This window comes from Lactuca serriola, chromosome 4, assembly GCF_051521515.1.
Source record: "Lactuca serriola cultivar US96UC23 chromosome 4, Lser_US96UC23_V15, whole genome shotgun sequence".
In the NCBI taxonomy this organism is placed as follows: domain Eukaryota; kingdom Viridiplantae; phylum Streptophyta; class Magnoliopsida; order Asterales; family Asteraceae; genus Lactuca; species Lactuca serriola.
Window position 1 is genome coordinate 267453679 of NC_136411.1, and position 21583 is coordinate 267475261.

The window sequence follows — 21583 nt, forward strand, 5'->3', positions numbered from 1 at the left end:
ACCATGGATTATAGGTTGAACAATTTTTTTGTAAAAACTGATCAAGATCTTAATCTTCGGAAACACCATTGAGGGTGAAATCAAGAAACCCGCTTTTAGTTCTGACTCTAACATAATGACCATTAGAGTTAACCTTCAAAGCCAAAAGGTGCTTTATCTTTTAGTTCACGATAGTCACTAATCTAGTCAATGGGGTTCTTTGACGCCATAATTAGGGTTCAAGATGTTTTTTTTAGTTGAAACGGAGACGGTGTGCACAAAATCAAGAAGGCATGGGAGCCATAAGAGACTAGTGTGCACAAAATCAAACCTCACGATTGAATACGGAGAAAATTGAAAGAAGATTAATGAGGTAGCTGAGAGAGGAAAGTATGTTGCAGGGGTAGGGTTGGGTGGAGGTTTATTTAGTGTTTTTTTAGAATTATTAAATATATAATAAATTTTAAAGAAAATATTTTAAATTAAATGATAAGGATAAAAAAAAGTGTTTTTAGTTTTAGCAGGATCAAATCTATGACACCAGTTAAAAAAATATGAAATTTTCAATTTTGAAACAATAGAACCCCTGGTCATGTAGAATAACAAACCACATAACCATTTTCCTAATTTTGTCATCAATGAATTATGATGCCTATGTCATAAAAAGATCATCAATGTATACAAGTTTATGTATCATGGCCGGAAACCACCAAACGTCTCAGCATCTGACGTGAGAGTTGCACCGAAGGTGTTCTAGCCCAAACTAGTGCTTGTCTGTTTGTGGATGATGACCTCGGCCCTCGCTTCCTTCTAGCAACCTTTCTGGTTATCAAGAAAAGCAAGCAGACATCGGCGTTTTATATTTGAATTATGTAATTGTAAATGCAATAAACACAACAAACAAACAAACAAGAAGCAAATCAGTCTAGATAAGCCCATTGAGATCCCAAGAAGAAGAAACTAGATCATGAAAACGGGTCGGGTCTCTAATTCAAAATGAATAACCCATAAAATCTTTAATTGCGCTGCCGCTAGGACCAATAAATGAGTTTTTTGGTTTGGGGAGCTCCGGTCGAGATAAAATATACCAAGTAGGCTTAGACAGCCCAAGTCTCAACACCACCCATTCAGATTTTCCGACGAGGTGAAGTGGAAGTGCTTCAACGATGAAGGCTCCCTCTCACTCCGACCATCTCTTGACCTTCACCTTGGATGAACTCATATTTTTTGTTTCCTCGATGCTTGAGCCTGTTATCATTACAATCAACACACAAAAGATCCGTTATCGGAAAACAACCCACAAACAAACATTCCAACTCTCGGATCGGATGTTGTAATACTATTCTTTTCATTTAAATGTTCTTGAGACTTAACGAGTGGCAAAGTCTAACCGCCGGTGGGTGGGTTGGTATTTGGTAAGGGGATATTGTTGAAACTTGACATTTCAGTAACAATAAAAATAATAATAATAATTTATGAGACATTATTGTCGACATGTTATTTAGCAAAATTTCACATGGCTTTCATTTGAATTTGTATATTTAATGTTTTATCGAAAAATGGAAATATTTAAGATAATATTAAATTATAAAATTATAGTCAATTTATAAATTATACATAAACTTCGTATAAGAAATATTAATTTATGAATGTAGATCTTACTTTTATATATATTATGCTTAAAACCATTTAATTATAAACAGGCGTAGTGCATAAATAAATAAAGTAGGGAAATGGATCGGTTTTTTTACAAGATCCGTCCAAAAGTATATGAGATTGTTACTCAAGTCAACATCCAAAACACCGTTCAACTTGTACACATTTTTGTTGACGTGGATTTTATGTTATCAATACTTATTTTCTACGTACACACATGAGAATTATATTATATATCTTGAAATGAAATGAGATGTCATCATGATGAAAAATAATATAACAATAACCTTGCATCGAATCGTCTCATCTCTAAAACTCAAATTATTCAACCCAACGGACTACAATCACATAACTAAAAGTCTAAAAATCCAGAACACCTCTTACAATAATAATTCCCCTAAAGTCTACAAAATGATACAGTACATAGCATATCATCTAAACTAGAAGCCGAGGAGTTAGGCAATGTACCTTTGCGATAAACAAAAACCGATAACCACCAAACCCAAAACCACAACTACAGATGGTGTTCCAATGGCCCCACCAGATATTGACCTGCCCAAACACGGTATAGAGCCTGTTATGTCAATACTCAATATGAAGAAACACATGAAATTAATGAACGTTACCTGTCGATTACTGATTTTGTTGTGAGTCCAAATCCAAAGGGGAAGAGGGGATCATAATGCGGATCTCCTATGTTCATCGGGAGTTGGTCTACAGTTTTAAACCAAGTTCTGGGAAGTTTTCCGGTGAACTCATGGTCACCGAAAAGAACATCCGCCACACCTTGGCCTTCGGTGCCAGGTAACCAGGCGGCAACCAAAGCATCGATTGCAGACATATACGGTTCGATCACAACCGGGCGACCGGATATGATGACGACAACGCACTTTATTTGGCTGCAAACGTTTGTGATGACACTTGGACCGGGATCCGCGATTGTCAGGTTTGAACTATCTCCAAACATTTCGGTGTAAGGATGTTCACCAACGATGACTATGGCGTAAGAGAAGTTATTTGATTTAATGAATTCCGTGTTGGGATTCTCATTGTAAGTGACATCGGAGGTGGGGTCAATAGCGGATTTGATTCCGTTTAGGATAGTTGTTCCTGTATTTTTTTTTATCAATATATTATAAAAACAACCCAAAATAATTGTGAATTTGGACTTGGTGGGTGGTATATTTCTAAAGTAACCTGTGGTGTTTTGATTCCCGCTAAATCCTTGCCAACCGATTGTCCAACCACCACATTGGTAGCCCAGATTATCAGCATGACTTCCAGCAACCAAAACCTTTGATGACATCTTGGGGAGTGGTAGCATTGGTTCATCTGTCCTTTTCCCATTCTTCAAAAGCACTAGCGATTTCCTTACTGCCTCTCTTGCTATGTCTCTGTGTGCCTATATTTCTCAAAACCAAATAAATAAGACAGAAATTAAGACCCTGCGACAGAACAATTTGTACTACTGCCTTTGACATGCATTGGACCAAGACCAGAACAGATGTCAATGGGACAAAAATTTCAATTTTTCTTTTTTTTTTGTCCCACTCCCACCCAAGAAGCTTGTAGATGAGGATGTGGAGGGCATTCACGTCTTTTTGCATTGACGAGAGATGAATTGCAGGCTTTTGGGTGGGAGTGGGACAAAAAAGTTGAAATTGTTGTCCCATTGACATCGGTTTCTGTCTTAGTCCAATGCAAGTATATCAAAAACTATGGAGCATTGGGAGTTGGATAATTGACTCACTGACCTGGCTTCCAACCTCGTTAACTAGACTGAAATCTGCAAGAGGGTTCTCAAACAGTCCCATTGTAAATTTGACTCGTAAAATTCTGCTCACGGCATCATCAATACGTTCCATTGGGATGAAGTTGTTCTTCACCAGATATGTGAGATCATTAATGAACTCCTTGTAGTTATTAGGGACCATCACCTGATCAAGAATATCAAATTGTTGTTTTGTTACTTACAAGAATCTACACCATTTACCTCTGAGAGAGACTGAGAGAGAGAGAGAGAGAGAGAGAGAGAGAGAGCTACTAACCATGTCAATGCCAGCTAAGACGCTAGCCAGGACAGAGTAAGTATAGTTGGAATGAGGAGGGGAAGTAATTCGGTCGATTCCTTCCCAATCTGAGATAACAAAACCCTGATAATATTTCACCCTCATTAAACAGTAAAAATCAATCAAATTTAAAATTACTCCTCTTTCAAAAAAAGGGTCTCCCTTTATGGTTTTTCTTTTTCAAAAAGCCCATTTCTAGAGATTAAGGGGGGGGTGTTTGGTTAGCTGGATTTCGTGAGATTTACCCCTCCGTAATTTGGTTGAAAATAAGTATAGAGTTGTCTAGCACAACTATTGATTGAATTCAGAAAATCCCATCAATTTCATTTCATGGAATTCAATTCCAATCCTCCCTTCATTTGTGTAAGTGACTAAAATAACCTTCCTAAACCCCAATACTTTATACCTAAATGTCTACTGCTTAAAGCTTGTGGAGCATAAAAAACAAAAAATAATCCAGGGCAATCCCGTCATTTATCATTATTTGCATTCCAAATCATTTGACAAACTTATAAACCAAAAGACACATACAAAGGAATGGAATTGAACAGCCAACCAAACACATGACAGATTCCTGAAACACCAATTCCTTCAAAATTTCCTTCCAAAATTTTGTTTTTAAAGACCCTTTGTCAACGTATTTATTCAATGGATAACTGTTAAGCTTACAAACTCCAAAAAAAAATGGAGGGGAATTGTATGAATAGCAGCAACCTGAAAAGTTGATATTTTAGTAGGAGAACATAAAATATACCTTGAAATTAAGCTTGTTCTTGAGGTATCCAGTAATAAGATCACCATTGGCATGCATCCTTTTACCATTCCAGCTGGAATAGGAGACCATGACTGTTGATACACCCTTGATGATTGAGTCATAGTAAGGGGGCATGTGGATACTTAGCAAGTCATGTTGGTTGGCCACTGTGTTGTTTTCATCAATTCCATGAGTTGTCCCACCATCAGCCACAAAGTGCTTTGCACAAGCAGCAACCTTGTCCCTAACACACACACAAACACAAACAATATGGTTGGAGGGCTAATTTTCATAATGAAGATGAGGAGGGCATTCATGTCTTTTGCACTGAAAATATCTATGAAAGGTTACAATTACATACTTTCCAGCAACATATGGGACACCCAACCGAGATCCCTTTGGAATTTCACCTTGCAACCCTAATATAATGTCAGTCATACTTTGAACAACTTTGGTATCCTCACTGTAACTCTCGTAACATCGTCCCCATCTTGGATCTCTGCATACCTATAAATAAAAACACAACACATTAATAAAACCTTGCCTTTATTTATTAATGGCAAGAAAAAAAGATATATACTTATACTTACAGCAATACAAGGAGCAAATGCATATGGAATGCCAGTGGCTCTAACTTCAGCAGCAGTGGCAGCACCAATTCTCTTCACAAGATCAGTGTCCCTGGTGTGTGCATCAAAGATTGTAACAAGTTTAATAATGTCTTGGAGAAATTATGTTTCATTCATCAAAATATTTTGACTTGATCAATATTGGTCTTGAAACATAAATAAGAAAAATAACCCGAGTATTAGAAGTTCAAACTTGCCTGGTGGCTCCAAGGCCAACATTATGTGGAAATATGGTAGCATTAATGACATTGTTGTGCCCATGAACAGCATCAATTCCATAAATCATTGGGATCCCTAAACGGGTTGAAAGTGACCCATTTTGGAACCCATTCACCATATTAATCCAATCAACGACAGTTGCTTGTGGATTCGGAACACTCCCTCCACCACTTAGCATGCTTCCTGCATTGATGATCATATAGGTTTACAAAATGATTCTTTTTGCTTCCTAAACTTGTAACTTTTATCTACCTATTGTCAAAGCATTTCATCTTCTAGTTAATAAGAAATCTTTTCAACACTAAAGTTACTCTAACTTGTTCTACTGAGTTTCAAGGCTTTAAGCAAAACAAAAAAAAGAAAAGGAAATGATCTTATTAAGCCTGCTGTCTGTTTGATATTTCTAATTGCAGGGTGAATAACCGACTGTATGCATATAGTGCACATTATTTACCAATGAAGTACTGCTTCATGATATCAGGAGTAGCTGAAATCCTTTCAATCTGAACCATCTGACCAATTTTCTCTTCCATTGTCATTTTTTCCAAGAGATCTTTTACTCTAGCAGCAACAGGCTGTTTTGGATCTTTGTACTTAACATCTTCTGCCACCACTGCCACAGCCAACCACCATAATAATACCATCATCCCCAAGTATGACATTGACATTGATTTAACCATATTCACTGCAACATGTCAAACATTCATACAGCCTGTTAGCTTGCTAACTCATATAAAAGCTTAAAGCAGAAGATAGAAGGCTGAAGAATGCGTCTACTTTCAAACTCTCCCTCAACATACAAGCGAAATCAAGTGTTCTTTGAATTATTAACATAACAAGGAGCAAATACAAACAACAGACATGAATTCGATATCAACCTCTGAACCATATCAAGATAGCCACTCGTCTATAAATAGGTATGTGTATTTTACATCTATTTGTGCAAATCAAACAAAGTGCTATATACTCTGTTAACAAAATGGTGACAATAAGAGCGGGCACGCAGACTTAAAGCCAAGACCTAAGTTTCCAACTTATCTAAAACCTTAAGCCTCAAGCAGGAGGAGCCAACTGTTCTATTAACTTCAACAGAAATAAACTTATTATTGAGAAGGTAAATGTAAACAAAAAATAATCCACACACCCTATTAATCTCCCTTGAACTCACAGACACCAATCAGTTGAATACGGTGGTCACAAATAAATTAGCTTTGAGTTGATTTCAATTCAAACACTTTCCGGTGGTCTCACCACCTAAATCACCAATCAGAGTATCAGAGTATCAGGCTTTCTGTCATTTCAAAAGAAAAAATAACCTTTATTTAAACAATGCTCTGCCATTTTAAGATTCCTATATGAGCGCTACTCTCTATTTCTCCTATACACAACATCATAGCATTCGAAAACTTGAATTGATTGATGCATCAAGAGGTAAACCCTAGAACGAGTTTAATCGCAAGAACATTGTGCGAGAACAAAAAAAAATAACAAAGTCGAAATGCCTGAATCAGAAGGGTGCTAAACTCTAGGAATCAAAGAACATCGAAATGAAGCATAAGATCCAGCGATTAAGAATGCGTACCCATAGATAGAGAGTATCGAGAAATGCCGTGTTACTTGGCAACTCGAGAAACTTTAACGAGAGCTAAACAGTAGTTACTGCAGCTGGAAAACATATGTGGAGAGACTAGAGAGTAGAGACGACTGAAATACAACGATGGTCTTTTCCTTTAGTTGCATTACATACCCCTTAACTTTGAGTTCTTCTCACTTCATGGCCTCATGAATAATACAATGTTTTTAATTAGTTTACCAAAAATATTCTTTCGTATAAATAATGCCAATACTTTTTTTGTATCCTATAACAAGATTTTAGAAATTGAAATCATTGGTGAAAATCTATTCTGATCTGTATTTTTTATAAAATCTATAATATGGCTGCATAAATAAGTTATTAAGCTTTAAAAAAATTTGTAACAACTGAATTAGAATTTTTATTATTTATTAGATAATAATAATAAATAGTAAATAAATAAATTTTGTGACTGAAATAAAATACAATTTGTACAAAATTTAATAGTGTAATTATTCAAGTCTCGAAATAGAAATATTGTAGAAAAATACAAAATGCTCATGAATATTTCATAATTGTTATAACACCATAATAATACCAAAGAATTTTTTTTTCCTATAAAGTTGATATGATAGGCGGGACCAATATGGAAAAGAAACAACACGATGAGATAGCTTGAGTTTGGTTTGACCAATTTATTATTATCGTAATTAAAGTTGGAAAAAAATTCTTAGAGCGGAGGGTACATTTTCTCTAAATTATTTAATTCACATCGTTTCATATTAGTTTTTTCTCTTTTTTTCAGTTCCCCTTCCTTCTTTTCCAACTTATTTTTTTGGTTTAATCAGTTTGATTACTATTAATTTAATTAAATTAAAAAAATACTAAATAAAACATATTATTTTTTAATTAATAAAAATAACAATACATGATTAGTAAAATACACGATAATTAATAAAAAACACAATTAAAAAAGACAACACAATTAAAATCCTAAAATAACAATATAAAATAAGTAGTTGTTTGGAGATGAAATGTAGGCATGCTCAATGAAATCATAAAGATCGGATCGAAGTTGGTGGTGGGTTCAGCATTGCGCAATTCATACAGTATTTCTAGGTGAATGGCTCCGTCTTTATAGAGAATAGGCTGATGTATAGACCTCTTATTTTTGTAATGTCCCAACATGACCCTCATTGAAGGCTCGCAGAATCAACTACATGAACCACCTAAACCAATTAGAGGTCAAACCTTAGTATATAACTTAAATCCCAAGAAGTTTGACAAAAAGTCAAATTTGTCAAAATTCAACGGTCATGGTCAACGGTCAAGGTTAACAATCACCACGCTATGACTAACTCTTGTCCGTGTCATGACCATAAGGCGACAAAATAGTCGCGATATACCCAAAAGCTCGCGTCTTGAGGCTGGCTTAATAGCCAACTTCTTAAGGACTTAATCATTTAAGTCCATAAGTCCATATATTCATATCTGAAACTCCTAATGGTCCTAATAGATAAAGTTTCTAGGGTTTTTATTAAAAAATAGTTTCTAAAACTCAAAGATAGCAACACAAGCATTTTAGAATTTGAATAACAAACTATTTTTATTCCCACCAAAGAATCATATTGCAAATATTTGAAAGAAAACACAACCATAGAGGGAAAAGAGTAACAACCGTTGTCGGCTTTGAATCCTAAACGGGAGGCTTGGATGTTGATGAAGAATGTAGAGTGCAAAGTAGAACTCCTCCAAAGTAGAACACCAACAATTTGCTAATTGAAAAGATGCTAGTCATGAACTGTTAAGTTTTAAGACAAAACTAAATAGAGTGGGAGCATACATATAAGATGCAGTTTTGGGCAAGGAGAAAAGGAAGAGAGTTCAAGTCTTCATAAAGACAAATCTTTACCTAATATTTCTTTACACTTTAAGCTCTTCATACCTCTAAGCCTATAGTTTATTATTATCACAAGACATGCTTCTAAAGCATGTCTACTATAATAAACAAATGAAAAGAAATATATTTTTTGTGTCCCTTAAATCCACGACAATAGGAGAGGGAAGAAGACAAATATATATATATATATATATATATATATATATATATATATATATATATAAATTATTTCAAGCTTTTATAAGATATAAAACTTTATCCATATAGCTAAATGACAAAAGTATTTCTAGTCCAAAAAGATGTACATGACTTACTAAATCATACTTTATGATATATTATGATATTTTCCATTGAAAATTATTATTTCCATAAAATAAATAATTCCAATTAATTATAAAAGTTATGAATATTTATAAAGAATCAATTTCTTATAAATAATATATTTATCAAGTTGTTGTTAGTGTGGCCCTTTAGGATCATACATTATTATTAATATCATTCTAATATGATTATTGGCATAAAGATCTTTCAATCTCCCATTTTGTCAAGACTCATAATAGAATGATATAGATAGTGGTGAACGTTAGCAACATTTCACTGCCCCCCATAATAACACATGACAAAGTGTTATTATATAAACAATCAATTCTCCAAAAGCTCAAAGCTATATTTGATGTATAAAGTAAGTTAGGAGTTATCCCTTTGTTACATACATCATGTTGAACATGTGATACAGATCACAGTCAATCTCATTTAGTATTTAACTTTTGATAAAGTGCCTTAGATGTCTAACACTCAACATATAAGAGGAACAAGTCGCATCTCGACTACATACACCTCTTGTATGGTTCATATTATACCTAATAATAGTCTCATCTCAACTCCAATATTCCCCACACTTAAGTCCTAAATATGTATCTCGTGTATTAAGGATAAAAAGATATTACCTTTATCAAGTATCATTCATGATATCGATCCATGAAGTGATCTTGAATAGGTCATATCCAATACTTGTCCTCTAGTAGTTACCATGAACCTGGTTACAACGCTTTGAGAACCAATCCAAATCATATCAGTCTTACTTCATTGTTGTTCCCACAATAATGATAGACTATGGATTTTAGAATGACTAATTACTCAATGATTAAACATGTTAACAAAGAAACACAACAGGTATTTAATGAAAATATCATATTCTCTCTCTCTCACTTTGTAACGTCTGGTTCCTATTACGCATTTAATTTATAATTTATTCATGTTTACAGAGCAACTCGACGAGTTGGAAGCCCCAAACTCGTCAAGTAGAGATTGTCAAGACCGTGTGATTACTCGGCGAGTTGATAGGCCTCAACTCGACGAGTAGATCGGTTGGGAGGAAACCCTAATTTTCGGGGCTTGCACCCTATTTAAACATTTTAAACCCTTCATGTTAGCCTCATTTCCAGCCTCCAAGTCCCAAACCCTAAATCTTGAAAACCCTAAAGCCATTTGAGTGTTTGTGAGATATTTTTTAGAGTTTTGGTGTGTATTTGAAGTTATTGGAAGAAGAAGAGCTTAGAGACACAAGATGGAGCATATAGATCTAGAATCCTTGCCTCATCCACGACATTTTGCTGGTATAAAGCTTAAACCTTTCCTTATAGTTGGTTAGATCTCCTTTATGGGTTTATTTTGCTAGTGTTGGTCCAAATGACATGATCCTTGGGATTTGGACGTCCCAAGTGGGGAATACATCAGATCTAGGACCTTGAAGGGTTTTCATGGCATAAAGGTGCCAACTTTATGGCCATGGAAGCCCCATGCAACCTTTAGACCATTATTTTGGTCTTTTGAAGCTCCTATGGCCATGCATGTGGATAAAGTTTCAAAGTTTACGTGATTATCTTGTCCCTTAAGTTCAGATCTAAGATCTCAAAGTTTATCTTGAAGTTTTGATGACCTTAGGAGTAGGATCTAAACCATTTTGAGTTAGGGTTTTAGTCTTATGCATTTGGAGAAGGACTTAATGGGTAAAGATGGAAACTTTACCCTTCTAGGCATATTTCCAGTTTGGATCCGAAGTTTAGGGGTAGATTTGAAGAATAAGGACTTAATGCATTAAGAAGAGTTGACAAAATGATAAACTCAACAACCCCATAGGGGAACTCGACGAGTTGGTCTAGAAGGTCCTCGATCCTGTTAATGGAACTTGATGAGTCCACAAGGGAACTTGACGAGTTGTACTGGGAAAGTCCCATTTCTATTGAGAAGGAGGAACTCGGCGAGTTAGAGGAAAACTCGACAAGTTAGATTGAAATTCCACGATTTTGTGGTTCATAAGAACTCAACGAGAGGTTACAACTATCATCCGACAGTGAGGTGAGTTTTCTCCTTGTTTGAACTGGTCGAAGGCACCAAGGCCAACCTGTATATGTTATTTGTATTGATTAGTAGCTGAGTGTTGTCGAGGCTCGTATCTCATAGATAGCGAAGTGTGGTCGAGGCCCGTATCTCATAGCATTATTTGGGTATGGATATAAAACTGATTGATATATATATATGATTATACTTGTTGTCTATGTGATACTTGTATGTGTGCTTAGTAGCTGAGTGTAGGCAAGGCCCGTATCTCATGGATAGCTGAGTGTGGGCGAGGCCCGTATCTCATAGTTAGTTGAGTGTGGGTGAGGCTCGTATCTCATAGTAGCGGAGTGTGGGCAAGGCTCATATCTCCTAGTTAGCTGAGAGTGGGCGGGGCCCGTATCAAAACTACTTGATTTTCAATCCAAAGCCTTTAAAAGATGTTTCAGAACAAATAATTCTATGAGTAATTTTGAATTATCTTCAAAAATGGTGAAGTTACTTTGGCCGTACACTCACAAGGATCCAAATTGACACTGATTTTGCTCTGATACCAATTGTTAGGTCCCAAACTCTAAGATCCAAATCAGTGATCAAATGATATTGCAATCAATTCAGGTTGTAGAAGAAGTAGAAGAATAATTAAGCCAAGCATGCACACATTTATATCACATAACATCAAATACACCTTGGAAAACACACATTTGCATCACCGTCAGACTGACACATACACCTATTATTTATAGCACCCCAGCAATACACGAGTGTACAGCCGTACACACATGTCCAGCCATACACAGCCACACAAAAGTTACAATCACCCTGACAAACCTCAAGACCCTACCAAGACCTATACAAAATGAATGCCTAGCCCAAACCATTAAATTATGACCAATCAATCCGGCCTAGATAAAGGCCGTGATCTAGTGGGAGGTTCCAAGGTCTCTATCAGAGATTCGAAGTTTTCTTGGTCTGGCGGGTTATTATCGGAGATTCATCCAGGATTTCTCCAAGATTGTTGTTCCCTTGACCCGACTGACCAAGAAGACGGTGACATTCCGCTGGGGGCTTGGGCAGTAGGCAGCCTTCGAGACTCTTAGACAGCAGTTGTGCGAGGCACTGATTCTGACTTTACTGGAGGGCGTCGGCGATTTCGTGGTTTACTGTGACGCTTCGATCACGGGTATGGGTACAGTGCTGATGCAACTGGATCACGTAATAGCGTACGCTTCGAGGCAGCTGAAGCCTCATGATGTGAACTACCCGATGCATGATTTGGAGCTGGGGGTTATGGTTTTCTCCCTCAATATTTGGCGACACTACCTCTATGGGGTTTGTTGTACCATTTACACGGACCACAAGAGCCTGAGGTATTTGATGGACTGACCTAATCTGAACATGAGGCAACGTCGGTGGTTAGATGTGGTGAAGGAATACGATTGTGAGATCCTTTACCACTCGGGGAAGGCCAATGTGGTGGCTGATGCGCTCAGCCGTAAGGTGGTTGCAGCACCGCTACTAGACATATGTCTGTGGATGACAGTGATTACTCTGTTGCTAGAGTGGATCCGAGAGGCGTGGGTCGAGGGTATGAAGGAAGAGCGTCGAAAGTGTGAGTGGATCATAGGCCATGTGGCCTCATTTTATTATGACAGTCGCAGTTTGTTGACCCTATTGGATAAGGTGTCTAAGTCCATAACTATTTATGGTATGTACTTGACCCGACCCGGCATGGTCCATTTGGGTTGCATGACACCATGCAATTGGATAATATAAAATGAGAGAAATAACACTTATGGTTTATTAATATATTATAAGTTCTAATATATTAATAATATTATTTAATTAGTTTGATCAAAAATTAATTTAGAATTAATTAAGTGATCAAAAGATAACTAATTAAATATATGGGTAGATTATGTAAATCTTCCATATCTTATATAGTGGGCTAAGAGGCTCCATGGATTATGAAGTTGGGTTCCACCCATAGGATGCTCCATGGAGTTAACCCATGGATCATGAAATGAAGAGTCATGTTACATTAGGGTTTACCTAATGCAACACACTATATAAACAAAGGTGTTCTCCCCAAAATCGGCTACACTAACAAACAAGAGGGCTAGAGCCGATTTTGCAAGTGTAAGATTCTCTCAAACTTTACTTCTTTGCATTTGGTGTTGTGTGAAGCATTTGAGGCATCAAACTTGGGGTGCTAGGCTCACAAGGTTTCAAGGATCATAATCAATAACAAGGTATGTTATTCTATCTTTCATTCAAGATAAAAAAAAATGTTCCCCATGTATGCTAGATAGGAATATAACATTGGAATTCAACTTTGCATGATAATTAGACAAACATAGATCCAAGGTTATTAAGGTTGCATGTACACTTAGGAAGTGTTAGAATGCTCAAAACCCATCAGTGGTATCAGAGCCTAGGCTTGTTTGTTGATTTTTGTGCAAACTGCTTGAAAAAAAATCGATTTTTTGTCTTCTGCTTGAAAAAAAATCGATTTTTTTGTCTTCTGCTCGTATGAACTCGCTGAGTCCATGGGGGGACTCGACGAGTCCATGAACAAATGCAAGCTTACTCGTCGAGTCTGTTCTTGCACGCGACGAGTAGAGGCTGCAGTTTTCAGAATTTCGACATTTGTTGCTGGAAATGGACTAGAAACATTACCCTAAACTGTTTTGGTGTTTTAAAACTTGTTTTAGATGGTGTAACGTTTATGCTAATCCATTTACAATGGCAATTATCAAAATTACAAGTTTTAAGTGTAATTTTTTTATTCTTGAAAGTGTTCATATTCATGTTCTTGAACTTATGAAGATTAGATGAACGTAGGAATTGTTTGTAACCTTCATGGTAGTTTAATTCATGATCATAATGTTTTTTAATGGAGTCCATAACTTGTCCTCAAGTTATGGAAAACCAAAAGTCTCACTTTTATTAAAGCCTTTAAAAGAACACAAGAGTTATAAAAAATGAAGTGTCTTCATTTTTATTACTCAATTAATTCATAAGTTATAAGAAATGAAAAGTTTTGGAAGTTTACAAAACTTGCCCTCAAGTTTTGGAACAAGTAAAGTCTTGATTAAAACTTTAGTTCCAACCCTTAGAATTTTAAAAAATTAAAGTTCAACCCTTATACTTTATAATATTATAAGTTAATATATATATATATATATATATATATATATATATATATATATATATATATATATATATATATATATATAAGATCAAGTCGTCTTACCGCTAGTATGCCTCATTCATGAAGCCGGTCTATAAGGGGGGTATAAGGTTGTTGCCTATAAAATGGCAACTTAATGGGTGTCCACTCTCACCCACCCCTTCCTTGATTGGTGGAGGGTCGTTAGCCGAACGGGTAGGACAAGGACTTATAAATTTTCATTAAAAGTATGATGAATATTATAAAGTAACTAAATGCTTTTATTAAATTCCCAATCTTAGTTACTTTAGGAAAAATGTGAATAAGGTGCTAATCCATAAAATTACACTTTACACTTTGTTTAAGTCGTTGGTGGAGCGTGTGTGGTTAACCGGTACACTAACTTGGACTTAACAAGGTAGGTAAAGGGTGACTTAAGGTTTATCATAGAATCGGTGGAGCGTGTGTGGTTTACCGGCACATCGATTGAGTGATAAACTATAAGGGTACCAAGTGATTTGCATGGTTACTTCACACCTCGTTTTGTGATCCTCGGTATCCCAATCACAAAACTTGGAGGGCACACTCAAGATTGAAACATGCCTTTGAAAAGTTCATTGAATCTCAAAAGAATCTAGGAATTTCTAAGAACCAATTAAAAACCTAATATTTATATTTCGTTTTTTCATGGTGGAAATTGGTGAATCGTCATTCACCCACCTTTCAAATATGTTATAGCTTGGATTATGGCATACCTCTTCTAAGTTATAATATATGGTGATTGGATCCTAGCCTTAATATTACATTTGGGTGTTTTATTAAGGACTCTCTTAATATCTAAACTAATCTTGTTCTCTTCTTTCAGATGTCTTCAAAAAATGCTGCTTTTGGCTCTAATCCTAATGGCTCCTTTACCCTTATGAACTTGTGTGGGAAAGTCACCTTTGATGGATCCAACTTCAATGAATAGATCAAAAACATCAGGATGATTGCCCGCTACGAGGACAAAGAATATGTCCTCGACAAGGAGCTTAAGGAGATTGATGAGACCATTGCAACTCCCCAGGAGATCGCTGACTTCTGGGCACATGAAAGGGATGCTACCAAAGTGGTATGCATCATGTTGGCCACCATGACAACAGAACTCCAAAAGTCCTATGAGGACTTCTACCCTTTTGAAATGCACCAAGATCTGATGGAAATATACCATCAAAGTGCACGAAAAGAGAGGTATGAAATCATCTGCTCCATGATAACAACCATGATGAAGGACGGAGAGTCCGTCACGAGCCACATGCAGAAAATGAAAAGGTATGTGGATCGTTTGCTGAAGCTTAATGTGAACTTCCCTGAGGAGCTTGCAATAGATATCATTTTTCACTCCTTACCATCGTGCTATGATCAATTCCGCATGACATATTACATGAATAAGGAAGAGGTCACACTCGGCAAACTTCAAGGACTTCTCAAGACCACAGAAACATGTCTTAAAGTCGGTTGTTAACACTCCTACTCCAGACTCCACCCTATCTTGACAATCGGGAAAGGTAGATGGAAGAAGAGAAAGAGCTCTTCGAAGGGTACCAAGGCTAGGACCCTTGATGGCTCTTCTTCAAGTGGAACCAAGAAAGGTTTCGTCACTCCTTCTTCTGACCCAAAAGAGGCAGAATGCTTCTATTGTCATGAAAAGTCACATTGGAATCGGAACTGCCCAAAGTACCGACAAGATGTGAAGGATGGGAAAGTTAAACCCAACCATGCAGGTATTTACATTATCTTATCTAATAACTCACCCCACTCTTGGGTCCTTGATACCGGTTGTGGTATTCATATATGTTCTGATTTGCAGGGACTAAAAAGAAGTGAGAATGTGGAGCATGGAAGAATAAACTTAATCATGGGGAATAGGAAAGCTTTACCTGTCACCAAGATTGGAGTTTATAATTTATCGCTAAGTAATGGGTTTAGTTTAGTTTTAAATAAATGTTGTTATTCACTAGAAATGGAAAGAAATATTATTTCCTTTCATGCATTGTATAAACAAGGTTTCACCTTTTCAGTTGATAATGAAGTTGGTTCGATTAATGCTTTCTTTAATAATGTTCTTTATTTTAAAGCATTACCTTGTGATGGTGTGTATGAAACTGTATCTGTGGTTGATAACTTAGGAAATAATGTATTGTGTATTGATTTTGTTAATGATAATAACTTGGATAAAGCATCTTTATGGCACTGTCATCTTTGACATATAAGCAAGAAACGCATAGCCCAACTCCAAAAGGATGGAGTCTTGGATTCATTTGACCTAAATTCAGATGATAGTTGCGAATCATGCTTACTTTGAAAAATAACAATGTCACCCTTCACAGGTTCTTGTGAAAGGGGTGAAAGTTTGTTGAATCTTATACACACGGATGTGTGTGGGCCCTTTAAACATGCCACAAGGGATGCTAATCGTTATTATTTGACTTTTACTGATGATTACAGTAGATATGGATATGTCTACTTAATCAAGCATAAGTTAGAGACTTTTGAAAGGTTTAAAGAATTTAAACAGGAAGTCGAGAATCAATTGGGCAGGAACATTGAGATGCTTCGATCCGATCGAGGTGGTGAGTATCTTAGTTCAGAGTTCCTCGACTATCTTAGGGAATGTGGGATTGTCTCACAATTGACACCTCCAAGGACACCGCAGTTGAATGGTGTAGCTGAGAGGCGTAATCGAAGCTTGTTGGATATGGTTCGTTCCATGATGAGTCGATCTTTGCTACCAATCTCGTTTTGGGGGTATGCCTTAGAGACTGCCGCCCATATCCTTAATCTGGTCCCTACAAAGAAAGTTGCCAAAACTCCTCATAAGATGTGGACTGGTAAAGTACCCAAACTAGACCACATCAAGATTTGGGGTTGCGCAACTTTCATGAGACGCAAGACTCATGATAAGCTCGAACCTCGAAGCGAGAGGTGTATTTTCATCGGCTACCCACAGCAATCCTTTGGTTACCTCTTCTACAAACCTAGTGAAAATGTGGTCTTTGTAGCTAGGAGGGCTGTCTTGAGAGAGAGAGAGAGAGAGAGAGAGAGAGAGAGAGAGAGTTTATAAGCCAAGGAAACAGTGGGAGGCAAGTTGACCTTGAATAAATTCAAGAGTCAAGTGGTGAAGGAACTTCGAACCCTAGCACTCAACTTGAGGAGGAAACTCCTGTTGAGCCAATTGACAAGTATGTACCTCTGAGGCGTTCCATAAGGGTTAGGAATGCACCTGAGCATTACTATGGATTTCATATTACTGCGGAAGGTGATACACTTATCAGTGATGAAACACTGATAGGTCTGGATGAACCTAACAGTTACACGGAAGCCATGGCAGGACCTGAATCAACCAAGTGGAAAGAGGCAATGGACAGCGAGATACAGTCTATGTATGACAATCAAGTTTGGAACTTAGTTGAGAATGTACCAGATCATAAGACTGTAGGGTGCAAATGGATCTTCAAGAAGAAGACCGACATGGATGGTAATGTACACACTTATAAGGCACAACTGGTTGCAAAGGGTTTCTCACAAACTCCGGGAGTTGATTATGATGAGACCTTTTCTCCACTGGCCAAGATTAAGTCTATTAGGGTTTTGTTAGCGATAGCTGCATTTCATGACTATGAAATTTGGCAAATGGATGTCAAAACCGCTTTCCTTAATGGAGAATTGGCTGAGGATGTTTACATGATTCGGCCAGAGGGTTTTGTCATTACAGAGCACTCTAATAGAGTGTGTAAGCTTGATAAATCCATTTATGGATTAAAGCAAGCACCTCGCAGATGGAATCTTTGCTTTGATGAGAAAGTCAAAGACTTTGGCTTTTCTAGGAGCGAAGATGAATCTTGTGTATATGTCAAGGCTAGTGGGAGTATAGTTAGCTTTTTGGTATTGTATGTGGATGACATACTACTCATAGGAAATGACATCCCAACTCTGCAGGAAGTTAAGTCCTGGCTTGGGAAGTGTTTCTCTACGAAGGACCTAGGAGAAGCTGCCTATATTCTAGGGATAAGGATCTTGAGAGACCGGAGTAAAAGACTAATTGGACTTAGTCAGAGTACCTACTTGGATAATGTGTTGAAGAGATTCAACATGAAGGACTCCAAGAAAGGAGAGTTACCTATCCAGAGTTACGCCAGATTGAGTAAGACACAAAGCCCTAGTACTGAGGCTAAGATAGCAGAAATGAGTCGAATACCTTATGCTTCAGATGTAGGATCGATGATGTACGCTATGATGTGTACTTGACCTGATGTAGCCTTTGCTTTGAGCATGGTTAGCAGGTATTAGGGGAACCCTGGCAAGGCTCACTGGACTGCGGTAAAGAATATCCTCAAGTACCTACGGAGGACTAAGGACTGGGTCCTTACCCTCGGTGGGAGTGATGACTTGAGAGTTGTAGGGTATAGTGATGCTAGCTTTCAGACTGATAGGGATAATTTCCGCTCTCAGTCAGGCTGGGTCTTTACCTTAAATGGGGGAGCAATTTCTTGGAAGAGTTCCAAGCAAGATACCGTGGCTGATTCAACTTGCGAATCAGAGTATATAGCAGCTAGCGAGGCAGTAAAGGAGGCGATATGGCTGAAGAACTTCATTGGAGACCTTGGAGTTGTACCAGCTATTAAGGAGCCAATGGAAATTTTCTGTGATAGTGAAAGTGCAATTGCCTTAGCCAAGGAACCAAGGGATCACAGGAGATCCAAACACATCGACAGAAAATACCACTTCATCAGACATCGAATAGAAGAAGGACTCCCCGTGGAAAATAGGGTGTCATCGGATGAGAATCCAGCAGATCCCCTCACGAAGGGCCTGACTCGGGTTAAGCATCTCTAGCATGCTCGGAGCATAGGGCTGAAGGATGTCACACCCCAAAACCAAGAACGGCGGAAACGTTCCGGGGCGGAGGACGTCATGTACAGTATCACAACACAGTAAATGTAAATAAGCAAACAACATCATCCATTGCATTAAATATATAATTTCAATACAAGTGTGTTCTGTACAGTTATAGACACCAAAAATAATGAAACACAAAATAATATGAGATGAGTCTTGAATGCACTCCATCTTCTCAAAAGCTGGCCTCGGTACCTGTCTACTGATGACCTGAGAATACAAGTTATTTTGAAAGAGTTTATCAGCATTAAGCTGGTGAGTTCATAAGTAATTTAGTGTCAATGTTTCTTGTAAAAACGTTTGAACCTGTCTCAATGTATAAGTTGTAAAAATGTAAGTAAATGTTTGAAAGTGTTTGTAAAAGTTTGAATCACTCAGAAAATCCTATATTTTCTATAAAAGTAACCTTCTACCAAGGCTAGGCTGTTTTGTAAACTTTTCTGTTGTAACGTGTGTGATTACCCAAATATAACTATCATTTATTAAAATATAGTTTGTACATTAATGCTTAAGTGAGATTATCACTAAAATATGTAATGGGTAAATCATCGTAGTACTGTAGCTTTGTATAATAAGACTACTGTTGTACTAAATACTACTACCTTAAACCGGATTTATATTAAGGTATATTGTGATTAATTGCACCATGCTATCGACTGATAATCAACGACATAATGAACGGTCGTAATAAGAAATGACGTTTGGCACCCGCAGACCTGCAGGTCCGGCTGTAGCTAGCAGCAAGGTGTAGGATAGTCAATCCAGTATAGATCTATACGCAAACTCACGCTCTCCCTCCAAGAGAATTCTGGCTACAACTCGGGCCATGACATTTAAGGCATGCCCGATACAGTGGATCACAATTGTTAAGTATTCGTGTATATGTATTGTTTCTCGTATACCTGTATATGTATTGTTTCTAGTATATCTGTATATGTATCGTTTCTAGTATCTCTGTATATGTATTGTTTCTAGTATATCTGTATATGTATTGTTTCTAGTATATCTGTATATGTATTGTTTCTAGTATCTCTGTATATGTATTGTTTCTAGTATATCTGTATATGTATTGTTCCTGCGTTACCCCGATGGTAACCAGCTAATGATGTACTGAAGAGTATGAATATGGAAGTACTTTTATGTCTATATATGTATATATGATATATAAGTAATATTGAAACGACCTTCGGATGGTCACCCGAAATCCCACCAGACCACATCTCAAGGCGCGAAAAGGAAATAGGGCGGATGGCCTTCCTAAGTCCTTTAAACATTATTTATATATCTATACATATATGGGCATGCAATTGTATATATAAAGCATAAATAAGTTTTCATAAAACATTTTGAAGCATAAATATAATTTCAAGAGAAGATTGACTTGATGTCGATCTATAAATCATTTTGAAAGCATAAGTTGATAAAACAGTTTAAATATAAGAAACATTTGATTGAATCACAGTCTATAAGTAAGTTTGGATAGTAAAACAGTTTGTAAAACATTTCAATAGTAAAGCAGTTGAAAACGGTTTGAACAGTGGTAAAAATCGTTGTTTTCCTAGTTATTAATCACATGTGATTAAATGCAATCACATGTGATTGAAGCAATAACTATAAGTATTTGACTTGTATTCCCCCCCATAAAGTATTTAAAACACTTAAAATCATTTCAAAGGTTGATTCAAGGGGTATGAACTCACTTGTGGTGAGTCGTCTGAATTGCAGTGTCGGCTACCGTGCTAGGTGACAAACGGAGACTGGTTTACACGCACGAGCCTAGTTATCATATAATAAACATATATATAACTAATTAGACATATAATAACTTAAATAAATAAGTTAAGACACTTAGAAAACATTTAAACACTTTTATGAGTGTTTAAGGTTCAAATGGTTGCATCTAAGTTGCTACGGGACAAGGCAAAAGGGTTTGAAACATCAAAGGGCCTTGTATAGGAGTTCACCATCCAACAAACCCCACACCTTGGAGTTTACGGCCGTAAACTCATAGGTTTATGGCCGTGAACTCCTCAAATGGTGTTTTTGGGTGTTTTGTGGTGTTATCTTGCATCTAGAACACTCCTATCTTTATTGGAATAATGCATGAAGTAGTTTTAAGGCTTTAGAACACTCCACAAGGGAGTTTACGGCCTAAGGTCCTTCACCTTAGAGTTTACGGCCGTAAACTCTAGGAAATAAATTGATTTGAGGCACTTAAACATCAAGAATGGCATCCATGATTTTATCTAAGGCTAATGGGAACAAGAGGCACACTTTGGTGTCTTCACTTGGAGTTTACGGCCCAAGTCATGTTCCTTGGCCGTAAACTCCTTTCAAGGAGTGATTAATTTGTT

General features: G+C 37.0%; 1 protein-coding gene across 2 annotated transcripts; it reads right to left on the bottom strand.

The window, feature by feature from the left end:
* Nucleotides 1-469: 469 nt before the first annotated feature.
* On the bottom strand, nucleotides 470-7037 carry LOC145097014 (uncharacterized). Of its 2 annotated transcripts, none has more exons than XM_079034471.1 (12): nucleotides 6889-7037; nucleotides 5761-5991; nucleotides 5285-5489; nucleotides 5049-5139; nucleotides 4820-4965; nucleotides 4459-4702; nucleotides 3684-3788; nucleotides 3390-3572; nucleotides 2833-3037; nucleotides 2262-2745; nucleotides 2104-2187; nucleotides 470-1227 (listed from the first exon to the last, which is right to left on the bottom strand). In XM_079034471.1, the coding sequence occupies exons 1-12, from the start codon at nucleotides 6890-6892 to the stop codon at nucleotides 1140-1142; spliced, it is 2070 nt and encodes a 689-aa protein (XP_078890597.1). In that variant the 5' UTR covers nucleotides 6893-7037; the 3' UTR covers nucleotides 470-1139. The 2 variants fall into 2 exon arrangements, with proteins under 2 accessions (XP_078890597.1, XP_078890598.1); XM_079034472.1 differs by lacking the exon at nucleotides 6889-7037 and adding an exon at nucleotides 6451-6558.
* Nucleotides 7038-21583: the final 14546 nt, after the last annotated feature.

Bases quoted from the DNA above. Each gene is read 5' to 3' on its own strand.
- LOC145097014 (XM_079034471.1), bottom strand. The intron at 5,490-5,760 runs GTAAATAATGTG...TCATCAATGCAG, and splicing joins CATGAAGCAGTACTTCATTG to GAAGCATGCTAAGTGGTGGA. The intron at 2,746-2,832 runs GTTACTTTAGAA...AAAAAAATACAG, and splicing joins CGGGAATCAAAACACCACAG to GAACAACTATCCTAAACGGA.